Source organism: Hylobates moloch, unplaced genomic scaffold (genome assembly GCF_009828535.3).
Source record: "Hylobates moloch isolate HMO894 unplaced genomic scaffold, HMol_V3 SCAFFOLD_4, whole genome shotgun sequence".
In the NCBI taxonomy this organism is placed as follows: Eukaryota; Metazoa; Chordata; class Mammalia; order Primates; family Hylobatidae; genus Hylobates; species Hylobates moloch.
In genome coordinates, this window is record NW_026652279.1 from 121,140,832 (window position 1) to 121,159,620 (window position 18,789).

An 18,789-nucleotide genomic window follows, 5' to 3' on the forward strand; every position below is an offset into this window, starting at 1 on the left:
TGGGGTAAGAAGATAGGTTGTGATAGAGAAAGGATAAGCAAATATTCAGGAATCAAAATTGTATTTCTTGCTTGAGAGAAATGAACAAGATGAACCTATAATAAATAAATAATATATCATGTAGCTTATTTATGAGTCTAATTAAGGTATAACATTTTCTGATGTGAATTTTCTACTCTAATGACTGAATACATTTAAATGTGAGTACATAATAGGCCATCTGCTATCAGATATAATTGCCACACCCTTTTAGCATTCCCATGGGTAATAAAAAGTCAAAATTACTTTTCCAAGACCTATAAAAACAATGTTTACATTTAGAAATAAGGTCTAAAGAAGTTCTTAAACCTATTTTGTTTTATGAAAAATGCACTATTGATTTTCATTTAAAAGCCTACTTCATTTAAAACATACCATGTTCTGATATTATAACTACTAGGAGAAGAATTTTAGCTGAAAAAATACCAATAGAGAGCACAGAAACAGGTGTTGAGTCTGAGACTAATATCCCAGTTCAAACAGTAATTTGAGATTTTCTTTTATTCTAAATGTTAAGAAGTAAAAGTAGCTTAAAACAGAAAAACTGAATAATTACATGAGAACAACATTTTTCTGGATATGACTGCCTCTTAGTGACTTCCATCCTAAATTTGAATTAAGAAAGAAAAGTTAAGGGTTAGCCAGATATAAAGACAATTGGCTATTAGACATTGATTTTTTAAAAACATCATCTTTTCTTGACCTTTATATTTAGTCAACTGGCAAATAAACTGCACTGCCACCAACTACTTTCAGCTACACTTTGCCTAAAGAAATTCTTTGAGTGTTACTTGCCAGACATAGTTTGGTGCAACTCCCTTACCCTCCAAGTAGAATGATAACCACCATTCTATTCTCCATTTCTATAAGTTTGACTTTTTTATATACCACACGTGAGATCATATTATGGTATTTGTCTCTCAGTCAATGGTTATTTCACTTAATATAATGTCTTCTGGTTTCATCCATGTTGTTGCAAGTGACAGAATTTCCATGTTTTCATTTAAGGCTGAATAGTATTACATTGTGTATATAAATCACATTTTAAAAATCCATTCATTCATTGTTGGAATCAACATTTTTGAACAGTATGAGGTGGAGATCCAATTCACTTTTGCCCATCCTTTCTCCAATAATATGCAAAGTCACTTCTTTTGGATTTCAATTAGCACATGTTTGTTGATTTATTTTATGGCTGTTTTAGTCCATTTGATCATATATCCATGTCTCTAAGAATAATACTCTATTTTAATTATTACGGCTTACATCTTATTTTTCTTACTTAGGAATGCCTTCTACATCCTTGGGCCTTTGCTCTTCCATCTGTATTTTAGAATAGACTTGTTAAGTTTCGTTGAAAAGGACTACAAGGATTTTTAATTGATATCTTCACAATTTTGAGTCTTCTATCTGAACAGCATGTGGCTTTTTATTAACTTGGATCTTTAAAAAAGGCTTTAGAAAAAAAAATCATTTTCTCCATTCAGGTCTTGAACATTTTTGTTAGATTTACTCTCTATACTTTACATTTCTTTTGCTATTGTAAATGGTGTCTTCTTTAAAAACAATGATTTCTATTGTTTTATAACATATAAAAATGTAATTTTTACCTTTTGTAGAGATGGGGGTCTTGATAGTGTTGTCTAATCTGGTCTTGAAATCCTGGGTTCAAGTGATCCTCTCACCTTAGCCTCCCAATGTGCTGGGATTACAGGGATAAGCCACCGCACCCAGCCTAAAAAATGTAATTTTTATATATACTACTGATAATTTTTCTTATTATTTCTTATAGTTTTCCTATAGGATTTGTTTTTGCTATTCATAGAGTGCTATAATGACAGCTTGATTTTCTCCCTTTTCAATCTTTACATTTTCAACTCCTACTTGTCTTATCTTACTATACTGACTAGGAGTTAGATTCTATTAGGTTAAAGGGTTTCCTTTGACTCCTTTCCTACTTTGGAGTAGGGTAGAGGGTTAAATTAGTTCATGGTTCTTGTTTTGAAATCTGAATAGGATTTTCTGACTTGACTGAGAGAAATTTCACAATTTTTTTTTCCCATTAGGCTCAATATAGTGAATTATATTTATGAATATTCTAATATTAAGCCATACTTTCACTTCTGGGATAAACTCAATTTGGACAGGAAGGATTTATCTTTTTGAATATTTAGTCATAAAATACATTTTTGTATTCCATTTGTTTGAGATAATCATTTCATTAAAATTTGGTAAAATGTATCTGAAAAACTTCTAGGCCAAGTATTTATTTTGAAGATTAAAAGTCATTAAAATAAAAATTAGTTATAGAACTATTCATGCTTTCTATTTCAAGTAATTTCAATACGTTATTTTTTTCTAGGAACTTATCCATTTCATTTACTTTCTCCAATACTATCCTACAAATTTTTACAGAAAGCTCTTCTCCTTTTACTATTTTCTGTATCTTTAGTTATGTTCCTTTTTATATCCTCAATATTATTTATCTTCTCTTTTTCTTGATTAATCTTTTTAGCAATATATCTAATTAACTTGTCTTTTCAGAATAACCTCATTTTTGCCTTTTAAGTTTACATCACTTTTTCTTTCATTTAATCTTTCATATCCCTCCTTCTGGTTTCTCTAGGATCATATGAATCCTTTTTAAATTTCTGAAGTCAGATGCTTTTAAGTCTTTCTGATAAAAGTTATTTTATTGATACATAATACATGTACATATTTTGGGGGTACATATGATAATCTGATACATTTATATAATGTGTAAAGATCAAATCAGGGTAATTGGAATATCCATAACCTCAAATATTTATCTTTTATATATGTAGAAACATTTGACTTATTCTCTTAAGCACATATGGTATAAATTTATACCATTTTTATTGCATCCAGCAAAGTCTAATGTGGGGGTATTTTCAATATTGTTCAGGTATAATTGTTTTCTATGATTTCATCTTTGACAAATGACTTTTTACATGTGTTTCTAGAATTTTCAAACTAGAGGTTTTAAAATTTCATCCTTTTAATTTTATTTCTAATTTCATGTCATTGTGGTCAATAAACAAATAAAACTGACACTGAAAAATGTATTGAGATTTCATGGTCTCTAGTACGTAACCAATTTTATATATATAAGTTCAACTTGTGCATGAATTTTATATATTTTATATATAAATCAATTTTATATAAGTTCAACTTGTGCATGAAAAAATGTGTATTGTTTAATTATTGAGTTTGAATTCTATATACACTAATCAAGTCTGTTAATTGTTTAACACTTGTCTTTAATGATATTTTTCTGCTTATCAGTAAGTTAGAGAACTTTGTTGAAATATCCTAACATAATCCTAAATCTGTCAACTTATCAATATAGTTTATTAATTTTTACAATGTCATTTTGGGGCTATGTTATTAGGTACATGCCATTTTTAAATTGTATTATCTCAGGTGAATTAAGCTTTTTGTTGTCGTGAAGTAATTAATGTCTTGAGTCAATTGTACCTATTAACATAGTTTCTCTCTTTCTTTTGATTAATAGTTGCCTTGTATTTCATTAACTGTCCTGTTACTTCGAACATTTCTATATCCATAGGTTACAGGGAGGTCTCTTATAAAGAGCATAAAACTAGATTTTATTTTTTATACGATATTACAGTCCTTTAAAAACTTTATTGTGATTTATAAAATGTTTGTTTCCATCTATTTGTCTAGCTTTAGCTATGCGTTTATTTTTATTTTTCCTGATTTTTTTTGGTGTGTCTTTCTTAGTCTAGTTCTCTCACTACAGTTTAGAATTTATACTTGATATTTCTATCCTTTCACTGGTTATCCTTGTATTTTTATTCACAAATTAGCAACTTAACAAGACCTAAAGTTAATTAATATCTGTATTTCCCTTTCTCCCTTGACTAAAGTAAAGAAAACCCAAATTCTAAATCTCTCTCACTCAATTTATAAATTTATATAACATTGTTTTATCGTGTACTTTCTTTACATTTGTTTTCATAGTTGCTATGGCTTCTTGTCTCTCAATCTTTTTTTTCTTGTTGCTTCTTTAAACACAACCTTTAGAGCAGAGGCTAGCAAACTACAATCCTTAGATTGACCATGTATTTTGTAAACAAAGTTTTACTGGTACATAGCCACAGCCGTTTATTTACATATTGGGTATGGCTGCTTTTGCACTGTTACACAAGAGTTGCAACAGAGACTGTATTGCCTGCAAACCTGAAATATTTACTATCTGGCTATTTAAGAAAAAGTTTGCCAATCTCTTAAAATAATCTTTTAACATAAGGATGCTGATGAAAAACACTTTTGTTTTCTGTTTATCTACAAATAGTAGATAATTCCACCTGTGTTCTATAAAGATCTTTTGCTGGATACCCCAAATTAGAAGAACATTTATGTTTGTGCATCACTTAAAGATCTCACTCTCTTCAGCCTTCCATTTCTGCAGATAAGTAATCTGTAGCTAATTGTTGCTTTGGGGGTCATATCTTTTCTCTCTGGCTGCATTTTTTTTTTGTCTTTAGTGTTCTGCAGCTTCATTATTTATTTGAAGTGAGTCTCATTTTATTCATCTGGCTTTGTATAAGTTGTATTTCCTATTCTATGGATTCCTGATCTGGAAAATTCTAAGCCACCATTTTGAATATTGTCTTTCATTCTTTTTGAATCTACTCTTTTGGGACTTTAATTATACAAGTGGTAAGCCTTCTCATCCTGTTCTCCATGTTTCTTAAGAAGTATTTTACATTTCTAATTATACTGTCCGCCTGGTTTGCATTCTGGACAATTTAGATGTATTGTGCAATTCACCATTTCTTTCCTTAAGTGAGCACTACCTGCTCTTTAATCCATTGAATGTTTAATTTCAACCATCACACTTCCATTTCCATACATTCTATTTGTTTTTTTCAAAATTACTCATTTTTAGTGTTCTCTTGTTGCTTTCTTTTTCTCTTTTTAAAAATTTCATGTTCTATTTCCTTAAATATTTCATTTATCGTTACTAAATATCTGGGGTCTTGGAGGCCTATATGTACTATCTTTTTCTGATCATTTCACCACACAATCCCTTGTTTCTTTGTGTGTTTGGTGCTTAGGATTGAGTGTTCTTACTTAATTGAACTTAATTTGTGAGAATCTTGAGGACCTAAATTGTAACTGTCCTCTGGCAGATTTGAATCTGCTTCTGTAAATAGCCAGGGATCATTTCTAACCTGAATAACTTTAGTTTGCTTTTGTCACAGGCTTATTGTAAACATTTTATTCATTGTATTCACCAAGTTGTAGTCTTGGTTTTCATTCCCAGGGCAAGCCTAGCTTTCCCCTTTGCTCACCTGTGCTTATTGTTCAGGTTTCAACTTCATTCTTTATCTTTAACCACTTTTGCCTTGGAGATTTCCCTAATTTTCTCACAGGACAGCCATGTTTTTAAAACAGTTTGTTGTATTTTGGTGGGATGGATTTTTAAGAGTCCCTAGTAAATCGTATTGTGATAAGCAAAGTCCTAAAAAGTATATTGTTTTATAGGGTTGAACAACACAGATATCTTATTTCTAAAAAACGTTCATATAATGTAGCAGTTCTTATACAGTATGTATTTTGGGGGATACTTTATACATGTGTGTTTCATGATCCAAAGGTTATAAACAAACAAACAAAAAAGAGGTCATTGGACAGCCATATCAAATGAGTCCTGAACAAGCACTCAAAAAATATCGTGGAACCGAAGATCAAGAATGCCTTCAAGAATACATTAAGTATGACATTTCACCACTTTTAGAAGTTGTAAAAAAAAAAAATTGATCTGAGCTTATTGCTGCATATTATAAAGACAGTATAATGATAAGAGGGTAGAAATTGAAATTATATTGTTTGGTTTAAATAACCACCTAGCACTAAATAGCTGTGTGACTAGGTCTCGGTTTCCTCTACTGTAACATGGACAAAATAGTACCTGCAATATAAGGATATTTTAAGAATATTTTTATTATTACAATATCATTAATGAAATGCCTCAAACACATTTATCCAGCAACAATTCAAGAAAAAAACATTTTCTGGCTTGTATCAACTAAATATGCTTCCATCAAACATGGGGGCGTGCCAATTTTCATAGTTCCTATAAGAATATGAATGCTTTCTATTCAGAGATGTTGGAATACGATGGTACACTGAGTTGATCAGGAGTAAAATGGATGCACCCAATACAAGCTGCATCACATGGCAGGGAAGCTATACTGGTGAATTAAATATGGAAGGCAAGATGTAGTTCTCAACCTCAAGTCTAGCTATTATACCTCTAAAGATTTAATTTACATATATATGCACATTGTTTTTAATATTCTAAATTTAATGTTCATTATGAGATTTCATTCTGGAAAAAAAGAGTTAGCTTTCCTGTGTTTTCTCCATGAAAGTACTACTTTCACTTGAAATTAGACATCCCTAAAAAATTAACTTAGAACACTGCCCAATAATACAATTAACATTTGTTTTATATTTTTCCCTAAAAGTACAATTTAAAATATCAATGTGCATTTTCCCCTCCTTCCAAAAAAAGCATTATAAACAGCCTATATTCCAAATAGGCCTTTACTTGACAGGTATATCAGTCTCATTTTATGTTATAAAATAAAATTTTAATAAAACAAAATATAAAAATGATAGCATTAAATACAAGTAGGCTGCCATAGATTCTGACTTTTTGATCGTACTTCATCTCTATTTGAGTCTTAGCCGATTTAAATAGATTCACCTACCCAAGGCAACATTTTTCAACATATTATAATATCCTGTATATTTTTGTGACATAGAAAACTAGGAGATTTAATTATTTGAAAAAAAGTCGAAAAGCTTATGAATGTCTTCTTGTTCTGAGCTCTATTTCATTCAGCATTAATGGATACTCAAGCTATACAAGTCAGGGATCTCTTTGGCACAGGTTTCACTAAACTCAAAAGTCTTTACTTTTTCCTAAGTATTCAATTTTGTCTCAACTCCCTAAAATGAGATTAGATTAGACAAACCTAACTTAAATCTCCATGTTTTCCAGGGGAGTGACTTTTAGGTACTATGACAACAAGACTAATTTTCTCAAAGTAAACAAGCACATGCAGGTCTCACACATTCCCACTAAACACCTTGCTTAGGGTTACTTAACCTTAAGAAAAGGCAATGCTTCACCATACTTAATTACTACTTTCTAGAAGCTCCTGCCGACTTCAGCTTTAGGAATAAGTGGAAAATATTTTAATTTGGAAAAAATCCTTAAAAATACATTTCTGTATTCTCATACATATTCCTGTAGTGGAACAGGAAAAAAAATTTAAAAAATTAATACTAGTCACCAAAGTCTGTAAGAATATAGAAATTTTGTGATCTACCTTTCAGTTTTCCATTAAAATTACTTTCTTTGGAAACTAAATGTAAAAATGTAAAAATTTTCCCCAAGTGCCAAAAACAAACAATAAATTATAGCTACTTTGTGGAAAATAAGTTTATTGTAATAATTACATGATCGATGTTTTAGAAAGAAATCTAGAATGACAGTAAAATTAATTAAAATAATTTTTCTAGTATTACCAAATCCAATTAAAAAACTGCTATCAATGAAAATAGGAGAACATGATATACTGTGCTCTGGCACAAACAATTCATCATCTTAACCTTCAATATGCGTTGCTATTAGTTGAACTTTTTATGACCGTGAAACTTATGAAAATGGGAAACTATCCTTTGAGGAACAAACTAGAATATCCCAAAGGATGTGCAGGTGCTGATTATTAAACTGTTTCAGCTTAAGTTGCTATTTATTGTGAAATCGGTCTCAGGTAAAACAACAAATTACTTATTAACCCATCAGGGATGTAACATTACTGGCCCTTCTTAACTTTGCTCTGAGTTTCTTTCCAATTCCTTCCACACTTCGCAAAATTTTCAAGTAAATGAGATACTTCAACCTATTCACATTTCTTTAATAAAGTATAAGATGTTTGTAATAAAGCTTTCCCCAGAGTATAATTTGATTTCCCATTGTGTGTTCTCTTCCCTTTTGTTCAGAAGTGATATACAATAAAAATATTATTTTTATCTCCCAATTACGAGGCTAAATACAAGCACAGGTAGCTATATACAAGATGGCAGCCACAGTGTGCTTAAAGGTAGGCTTGCTGATAAGGCAACAGTTTTTTGAGTTGCTGCTAATCACATATTCAAGGGAAACATCCAACTAAAGTCCCACTAGTCTCATATGAACCTAATTTATTTATCTTTTTTTTTGTCAGATGGAGTCTCGCTCTGTGGCCAGGCTAGAGTGCAGTGGTGCGATCTCGGCTCACTGCAACCTCCGCCTCCTGGGTTCAAGCAATTCCCCTGCCTCAGCCTCCCGAGTAGCTGGGACTACAGGCGCACGCCACCATACCTGGCTAATTTTTTTTTTTGTATTTTAGTAGAGACAGGGTTTCACCATGTTGTCCAGGATGGTCTTGATCTCCTGACCTCGTGATCCAACCACTCGGCCTCCCAAAGTGCTGGGATTACAGGGGTGAGACACCAGGCCCGGCCATTTGAACCTAATTATGTTTAAAATGTAACATAAAAAAGAGCCTTAACATGTACCCTCTCCTTCTATCTCTCCCTCTCCTCTTGTCTCTATGTGAGAGTGTATGAGAATAATCTAGAAAAGGCCACTGCATCTGATGTACAAAGAACATACCATTTTATTCATTTTTGTTTGTGGTGTTCTAGGTTAACGTCACCTTTTTAATTACATGAGTTAATATATCTTATTATTATTTATTTGTTACTAAGTTGATTTCTTTTCCCTACATTATCAATCTATTTTTATTCTTACTACCATATTAGAATAATCTAGGCATTACCTTTTGCTACATTATTTCAGGGAACAAACAAAATACTTAAAATGTGGAAAAGAAATAAAAATTAGCAGTCATTTACTCCTACAGAACCTGGCAGTCAAATCCAGTTATTATCCCATTTAGCAATGCATAGTAAGAATAAATCTTACCAAGAAAGAAAGAAAAGTAAGCCAATTAGTAAAGGTCTGTTTTTATTGTGAAGAACTTAAAGAGTAAAGACTAGGAAAACCTATCAGAATTAAATTATTTTTCAAAGTTGCAAACTCAAAATATTCAGCACCTGAAATTGATCTAATTCCTTAAATAAACAGATACTAAAGGATAATAAGAAAAACAGTCTTATAGTTAGCATATTTATTTTGTTCTAGGTTTGGAGCATTATAGCTCCAAGTTTGATCTCAGAATAACAAAGGTGCTAATGAAGACATAAGTCTTATGTGAAAAGACTCCAAACACAATTTTCAAGTTGTAAGCCCACCAAATTAAGCAAGGATAGAAGATGCTTCCTATTATAATTGCACAAGCTGGCTCAACACTCGACCATAGGACTTGTACATGATTTTCCTTCCTCTAACACATATAATGAGTCAATCTACAAGATTTAGGAGCACACAGGAAATGCTTAGTGCTTTGACATTCCTTTTGATGATCTAGTTGGTCCACATAGTAGTCAGCACAAATGGCATTTAGAGTTGACAAGGATCAAATTTGTGTAATCTAAATGATTTGGCAAAATGAGTTTTGTTCTGGCTGTCCTCCTTATCACAAACAATTTTACACTAAAAATACCCTCTGGCTGGATGATTTCATTTTTGTTTGGTACTTCACTACTTTAGTCTGAGAATTCAGTAGAATAATAAATTATATTTGATCAACAGATGCAGCAAGATTAACTGAGTTATAATTGATTTTATATTTGTTCACAACATAGATTTCAATTTTATAAACCAAAAATTGACTTAAAGTCAGCAAACAGCACGAATGACAAATCTTTATCTAGATGAAACATAAATTTAACAAAATTGTAGAAATACTCTAAAGCCAGAGCTATACATGTGAAACAGGTAGCTATTTATTTATTTCACAGTATTCTATACGGGAGCATAAAAATAAAAAAGGATAAAATACAATATCAATCCTATTATAATGAGATTGAAAATGTAAAATTACTGTACTTCTATTATTTGTACATGGCTAACTTGTTTTGAGGGTATACGTATGTTATGTAATTTGATCTTCAAAAAGTAACATCCCTAAGAGATGCATGCTGTTATTATCAGAAAACTGAGGCTCAGTAAGGTTAAGTAATTTGCCTATACTCGTATCACTAATAATCTACAGAGATGGGACTCAACTCCAAGATGCTTGGATGCCAGAACTTGCATCTCAACTACTGCTGTCTTCCCACTAGAACGGCAAACAGCAAAACATCACTATTAATAACAAATGAATTGGCTGAGTCCCATCATAGGCAGGTTTCATCAATCACTCAAGATTTGAAGAAATCAGGAATAACCATGTCTCTCTTTGACTGTCATCACAGGCAATTCAGATGGGAGTTATATATAGGAAATTAAGTTACGGGAGAAAGAGACTGGATGTTATGAACTAGAAAATAATAACTACAAAGTTTGGCACATATGTCTATACCCATATACAAAAAGAGAACACCAATATAATGCTTCTCCACTTTTTGTGTGCAGTAATAATCCTTTTTAAGGCAGGGATTTGTTGCCCTCTAAATCTTAACCTCAAAGTGGGGTTTCCAGATATTCAAGGTCTTAGAAACTATGATTAAGAAAGAAGTGTAGTGGCCTTTTTCAGTACTTTAAAATCCCATCAGGAAATGTTCATGTGCTCAAAAATAAGCCACAGAAATAAAAATGTATTCTATATGACAATAGGTGATACTGCAAACTCAGAGAGTCCACATAACAGCTACATATGTCTAACTAAAACAGAAAAATGACACATTTTTAATAAGTATAATTTGGTAGAAAAATTCTTTTGAAATAGGTTACCTGTAAGGAGTTCTGTAACAAAGGGGTGTGAAGAGGATGAAAGCATTAGGAAGAATTTCTTTAAGATGAGATGTTAAGCAAAACAAGTAAGATGTCAGATGAAATTTGCTTAAGGAGATAAGAGTGTTGTACTGTGCTAATAATTTTGGATAAAGAAAGAGAATAGTAAAAGAACTTTCAGTGAAGTTGGGCTAATGGATTAATTAGTATGGGCTTCCACCCGTACCAATTAGGAGAAGCATCACCTGGATAACAGAGCATTAAAGAAGAGACCATGTAGTCTGGGTTATGTGAGAAAAAGCAATTAGATCAAAATCCTCTCATATGAATGGAAAGTGGGAACAGTACATACATCATGCTTCAAAGCCACAGTGACCAATGAAAGGCAGAAAAATTAGGTTTAAACTCAAAGGACAAACATGAACACGCTACAGCTGCTGGGTAGATTAAGGAGGATGAGGTTGCTCACAAGATCCAACAAAAATTCCATGAGCTCAATTCATCCTGTAGAAGCATGATATCATTTGCTAATAACAAATAGACTGGTTAATAGCATGCAATGAATCCAAAACCAGTCACAAATAGAAAACAATGATTATTGCTATACAGCACTACATGAATAAAGGTATGAAATTCACTTGGTATAAAGCTTGATGGGCCGGGCGCGGTGGCTCACGCTTGTAATCCCAGCACTTTGGGAGGCCGAGGCGGGCGGATCACAAGGTCAGGAGATCGAGACCACGGTGAAACCCCGTCTCTACTAAAAATACAAAAAAATTAGCCGGGCGTGGTGGCGGGCGCCTGTAGTCCCAGCTACTCGGAGAGGCTGAGGCAGGAGAATGGCGTGAACCCGGGAGGCGGAGCTTGCAGTGAGCCGAGATCGCGCCACTGCACTCCAGCCTGGGTGACAGAGCAAGACTCCGTCTCCAAAAAAAAAAAAAAAAAAAGCTTGATGCCCGATATGTCACCGATTTACTCATATAGTATGAGGTCAGATATTTCCACCTAGTACCTCCAATCTGAACTTTTATCTACACTCAAGTCTTACAGTAAGTAAAAATCTATTACAGAAAGATGCTGACCCTCTACCCTTCACCTTATCCTTCATCCCAGCAACCAGGCTTTACATTAATAGTCCTCTAATTTTAAAAGAACACATTTCATGTTTTGAAATAGAAGCAGATCTGAAAACATTCTTCTATCATGAACCCATCAATGTAAATAGACAATTATTATACCCAAGGAGTATGAAAATAAAGTATGCCCTGTGCTGATTCTCTCTAGTAAGTTATCAAAAACACTCTTAAAAATTAAAACCTTGGCTTTTCTTGCAAACTCTCTGAGCAGCAATGTACCTGAAGCTGTAAAGGAACAGGCCTTGGAGTCAGGCAGGCTTCCATTCAGTCTTAGCCCTACCAACTCTGAAGCTTCTCTGCAAAGACATGGAGCTTCTCTAACCTGCAGTTATCTCACCTGTCACATTCTGGACCTCAAAAAAAACACTGTAAAGATGAGGTGGGACACTCCATGCAAAGCACTGGGCACTGGATCTAGTAAGAAGCAACTATTCAAACCATGGCAGTTGTTTTGGTTTTGTTCTGTTGATCATGGTAACAAAAATAAAGCTAAACAAAATTACAATGCAAACTTACTCCCTATTGCTTGGGAAATTGATCAGTAGTTTGAAATAGAACCATTCCCAATGAGCACATTATCTATAGTAGATTGTTTTAAAAAAAAATTAATTCCCAGTTGAGAATTCTCAAGTAGAAGAGAAGTGAGTTAAACTGCTGTCAAAATAAACAGCTGTTCCTCAGAGAAGCTTCAAGATTTTGAAACTTTTCCCCCTTGGTCTACAGGGCTTGAGGCAGCAGTCTGGAACAGATGTTCCTTCTTTAGCTATTGTAAAAAGGCTCTCACAGAGCAAACAAAAAAATGAACCCGAAGGGCTGTATCTATACAAATTAGTCATGAGATCCTATCTATACAGATTAGTCATGAGGAGAGACTGTATGAGTTAGTCAAAGGTATAGCAAAAAGCTTTTAAACCCAGCCTTTAACTACTTAACTTTAAATCCCAAGACAATCTTAAACTATACATATTTTAGATCGATTATTTACAAACCAAATGATTGTTCCAAAAAAAATGCCACTTTGTCTTTTCTTCTATTGGGAGAGGGGTTAGGCTTCAAGCTAGTCCCATTTGACACAGCAATAGCTGTTATGCATTTAATAGATGTTAACACAGGTCAGCCACATATGGTATAGACCGTGGAGCCAGACAGCCTGGGAAGAATCTTAGTTCCTTGGCAGCTATGTAATGATAGGCAAGTCAGGATCTCTCTGTACCTGTTTCCTCATCTGAAAAATGGGAATAATAATAGTACACATACCACATCTGGTTGCTACTATAAGGATTAAATGAGTAAATATAGCTCCAGATGCATGGTTAGCTCTATATATGTTAGCTATTAAATCACCCATTGATCATCTGTTACTCAACAAATTTATCTATTATATGCCATGAATTGCACTAGAGAAAGATAAATATGACAGACACAGATCTTACTAAAGGAAGAAATGTCTGAACAGAGATTAGAGGGATGAGTATGATAATTTAGCCAGGCAGAGTATGGAGAAAGTGCTCCAAACATAGGAAACAGTAAGTACAGTGGTCTGAACTCAAGAGAAAACATTCCATGGAAAACTGCCAGTGTGGGGAGTAGGTATGGAGTGAAGACAGTGGTTCCAACCCCCGATATGTAATACAAAAATTAGCCTTCACTTTATGATAAAAGCTCATTCATGACCAGAAGTACACCTAAATGCCAGTGGATGAATAAACAATGGAAACATTTTAACAGTACTTTTTAAGAAGAAAATTTTTGCCTATTAACACGGATTTCCAGAACAAGATCTTCAACAAATAAAACTCTACATCTTTCTTTAGCTACAGATCTAATATTTCCATAGTGACTCATTCACATTAACCTGGTTTTCAAAGTTGAATAATAAGGAATTAAAGAGCAACCTAAGAGATCAGAAGACCCTGACAAAATGAGACATTTGTCGGGAGTTTTTGCCAATATTACCACTCCGGACTTCAAAGAGATATATTTTGTCTAAAATTTAAACAATATAACCATATTTACCCCCCAAAAAGAAAGAAAAATAGAAGAGAAAAAAGTACCTGTATAAAATCTCACAACCTTGTTACAATTACTTCCCTTCCAGCCTTCATGCTTATTTTTCTCCTAAATACAATTTCTTCTACATAGTATTGTTTAGATTTAATACATTTTTATATTTAGTGTTAACAATTTTAATTTAGTGCAGTGTACACATGAATGTGTGTGTGGTGGTAGTGACTTCTAGGACCCACGAGAACTCTGAAACAAAGTAGAGCTGTCACTCTGTCACCCACTTTTTGGAACCCTTTTCCCATTCAAACACTTTCTCTCTCTGCCCATTTGCCCACATGAAATGCCAAGTTACCCATAGAATGCCAAAACCCTCTAATCCTTTTAGATCTATTAACCTCTATTATATGCATAACTGCTATTGCTGTGTCAAACAGGACTAGCTTGAAACCTAACCCCTCTCCCAATAGAAAAAAAGAAAAAGTGGTCATTTTTCAGAACAATAATTTGGTTTGTAAATAATTGATCTAAAATATGTATACTTTACATAGTTGGGATCTGGATTCAAATCCCAACTGGATCACTTACAAACAATATGGCACTGATCTCATTTGGAAACCTTCCAAACGTCAGTATTCTGATTTGTGAAATGGAACACAAACTGTGGAATACAAGAGGCAGCATGACATAATGTTTAAGAGTTAGGGCCCTTAAAGAAAGCTTTAGAGAAGATTATACGGGTTTAAATTCTAGTTCGACCATTTTATAGCAGTATAATACTGAGCTGGATATGTTCCTTCTCTGTGCCTCAGCTTCTTTATCTGCCATAGAAGAACTGTGTGGCTTGTCTGACATACTGTATGTAAGGCATTCAGAAGAATGCCTGGCTTATAGAAAATACTCAGAATAGAAGGGTATTATTACTTCATATATTCATTTTACACCTGATACATAATTGTATCAGAGATCCCCAAGACACCCTCATGTTTGATAGTTTGCTGGAAAGCCTCATAGAACTCAGAAAAGCCATTATATTCACTGTGATGGTTTATTACAAACACTATTAAAAGGAAAAATGTGCAAAGGGCAGACTTCAGGAGAAACCAGATCCAAGTTTCCCATTGCCCTCTCTCAGTGGAGTCCAACAGACAATGCTTCAACATCCCCAAAACAATACGTGACAACATGTACAGAGTATTGCAAGCCTGGGAAGCTTCTGTGAGCCTTCGTGTCAAAGATTTTATTGAGAGTCAGTCACTTAAACATAGACTGCCTGGAAGACTAATCTTAGCTATTCTATCTCCAGCTCAGTAAGAGGTCAAATGGAGACAGTGTGGCCCAGGGCCCCAGGTAAACAAAACAGGTGTTCACCATAAATCACATCGTTAGCATATCCATATAGGTTGGCCCAAGGCCCCAGGTATATAAAACGCCCTTATCAGGCAGAGTATTTCTAGGTCTCTTAGTAGCCAGTCACGGGCCAGTGTTCTTTGGAATATGAAGGTTTTGAGCACCCCAAGCCTGCTGAATTAACCTTTTACTGCATAATAATTTATTGAGCAACTACCATGTGCCAGGAGCTATGATAAACATTAAATATATATTACCTCATTTAATACTTAAAACATTTTTATGGGGAAGGAATTCACATTACTTTTTTAAAACCAATGTGGAAACTGAGGCTCAAGGTTAAATAAGTCTTCAGACACATAACTCGTATGAAATTCAAATCTAGCTTGATCAGACTGCAAAGTCTTTACTATTTCCACTAAGCCATATTGCTTCACAAAACATTACAAAATTTAAAATAATATATTGCAAAGTATGTGACACATACAGGTATATCAAAAATATATTTATTCACCAAATTCATTTCTGACAATGAAAAATAATTTACAGAATTGCTTTGAATTTGTGGAGAAATTAGAACTGTGACCAAATGTATATTTCCTGTAAACTAGTTTTCCTTTAAAATAGTGTTTTTATTAAAAGGCTATCTAATCCTAACTAAATAATTATAACCAAGTCCAACAACCTCAGCAATAAAGTTTTCCTGAGATTAAAAAGAACCAGTTCTTTAAATTCAACCTTCTTTTTCTTCACACCTCAAAACTTTTTAATCGCCACAAACAATTGCTAAAATACAGAAATGACTTACCCATCTATTAAGAATAACAATTTTTCATTGTAGAAATATAACACCAGTTTCCCTAGGGAGGCAACAATGCCTTCTCACTTTAATATGTGTGTAGTTCTTTTCTTCCCCCCTCCTAATCAGCTAATATTTTTGAAAAGATATTTTTAATGCCTAAATGAAAGGATTCCACATCAAAGACCTGACCTCCCTATTAAAGTATCCTAAAGGAAACTCTACGAATGTAAAACCTATTCAAAGGCAAATTGCGTGTAGCTTATTGTACAATGCATTAAGGAAAAAAAGCCTTATAAAAGCTGCATGGAATTTGGTAAAATTATATCACAAAAATACAAATTCATCTTGAAGTATAAAGAAACAAATTCATAGCCAAAAACTTATTACAGAAGTGCTCTGTAATCAGCCAGCAAGGGAGTCTTTATGAAGAACTTCAGAATTTGTCACTTTTTCAGTCAAAATGTCTGATTACAGCTTAATGTTGGAAAGGCCAAAAGGAGAACAAACCATATATTTTTCAATAGATTTTTAAATCTAAAATTTTATAGCTAACTTTCAAAATCAGAAAAGATTGGTTTTCCTACAGCAACAAGAGTAGAATGATGTAATGAGATAATAGATAAGACAGTATAAACAAAAAAACTTTTTAAAAAACAATTTTTTTTTACCATACCATGAATGTGGTTCTGAAGTTATTCAGGTCAGTAAGAAAGTCTTCCACAGACACCTTCTTCACATCAATGGCATAGTATCCCATTATATTCTGGTATAACTTTTCCATGTTTTCATGTAACTTCGAAAGTGTCTCATATTGTTCTTTTGCACTGATAACAAATCTGTATACTATAGTTAAGGTATTCTGAAATTTACAAAGTAATGCTTTGGGGGCAGGGGGAACTCTGTAAATCCAATGTTTTAGTCTAATAGCCACCATTACTACATTTCCAAAATTCTAAAATTTCTTCTAATAGTTGACCATTCTTAAAGTCAGTCTATACTGCATAGCAACAAAATCTTAAATTCAATTTCCAATTAACTTTGGGAAATCATTAGAAAAGATTTATATATTTAATATTTCTCTTTAACAAGTTTAAACAATTTTTCTTCCAACTTACTATAATAATATAATATGCAGATCATACAATATTATTTAAAATCATAGTTCAGTAGTTGCAGCTGAGTAATTGCAATGATATGGAAATCAACAGTACAAGCATTAAACACAACAGTTAAATTGGACAACTTGGGATCAATTTTTAGCTCCTATACTTGGTAGTAGTGTGCCTGTGGGCAAGTGCCTTCATGTCTCTGTGCTTCAATTTTCCTCATCTGTAAAATGGGAACAATAATATCACCAACTCACAGGGCTATTGAGAGGACTAAATGAGTTAACACATGCAAAGTTCTCAGAAAAGTGGGCATTTAGTAGCACACAAAAATACTTGTTATTATCATCCCTCACTTATTTTAAACTTTAAGTTTCTAAAAGCAAACAAAATAAAATTTTAAGAGTTCAACTGAAAAACTTCTTCCATTATCGAAGCAAATTAGTGTTCTAACCTCTCTTAGAAAACTGGTATATAATTTCCTTTATGCGTTAGAGTATTAAAAATTATGATTACACACACACACACATATAGAAATGTTCTTCTCTCACTCATGACCATATAGTTCAAAACACACTGAAATTAAGAAGATGAATTTAATGTGAATGTGACAGCCACTGACATTAGAAAACATTTTCTAAATAAACAATGAAATTTTCTTTCTTGTGTGGCAAATTGCTAATGCAGTCAGATATAACATCACTATACCACATCCAGAAAAAATGATTCTTTTAGACCATCACTCATAATTGCCTATGGCTCCTTTAAATTAACATTTAAAGAAATGGAACATAGTTAAATTTCTGAAGTCCTTTTACTAACTTTGACTAGCCAGTAGCAAAATTTAAAACAAAAACCAGTATTCAGGCAGGCCAAGAGAAAGAAGCTAAAAATGGGATTTTTATATCTAAAATTTTTTTTGGCCCACAATTTCAAAAAGATATGGTTCTTCTGGCCAGAACTTACATCAGTAGAGAATGAAATAAGGAAACTGATGCAGGCCCTTTACTTTGAGAAAAATAATGAAAGACCAAGGAAAAAAGAGACAGCACTACTGCCAGGTAGAGAGTAAATGTAGACTAGCATATGAAAGAATTCTAATTCTTCATCACCATCATCATCATCATCCCCTAAAAGAAAACACAAACGTAGTTAGCTGTCCTTGTGCAAACTGTTAAACTCCAACTTCTGTATTTGTCAAGAGCTTTGGAAAAATACGTGAGATACTCAACAAAATAAACATTTCATAAAATTCATTAGGAAAATATTGATATAAGCCCAATTACTTGATGTTTTGGGAAATCTATTTTGTTTTCCTTTACCAACACTGAGGCCAAATTCTCATGAATTTCTACTAGAATCACTGTCATCTTCCCATTTGAGAGGTAGATAACAACCGGATCTGTGTTTACATGCATTGAACCTCAAGTATTAAGTGTTGGCCAA

At 33.1% G+C, this 18,789-nt stretch overlaps 1 protein-coding gene across 2 annotated transcripts in view; it reads right to left on the minus strand.

Moving 5' to 3' along the window:
* Positions 1 to 18,789, minus strand: part of DIAPH3 (diaphanous related formin 3) — a 502,965-nt gene that overhangs the window by 156,070 nt on the left and 328,106 nt on the right. For both annotated transcript variants that reach the window (XM_032150983.2, XM_058437956.1), the window contains one exon: positions 16,911 to 17,075. In XM_032150983.2, coding sequence (XP_032006874.1) covers positions 16,911 to 17,075 — 165 coding nt within the window. The remainder of the gene's footprint in view (positions 1 to 16,910; positions 17,076 to 18,789) is intronic.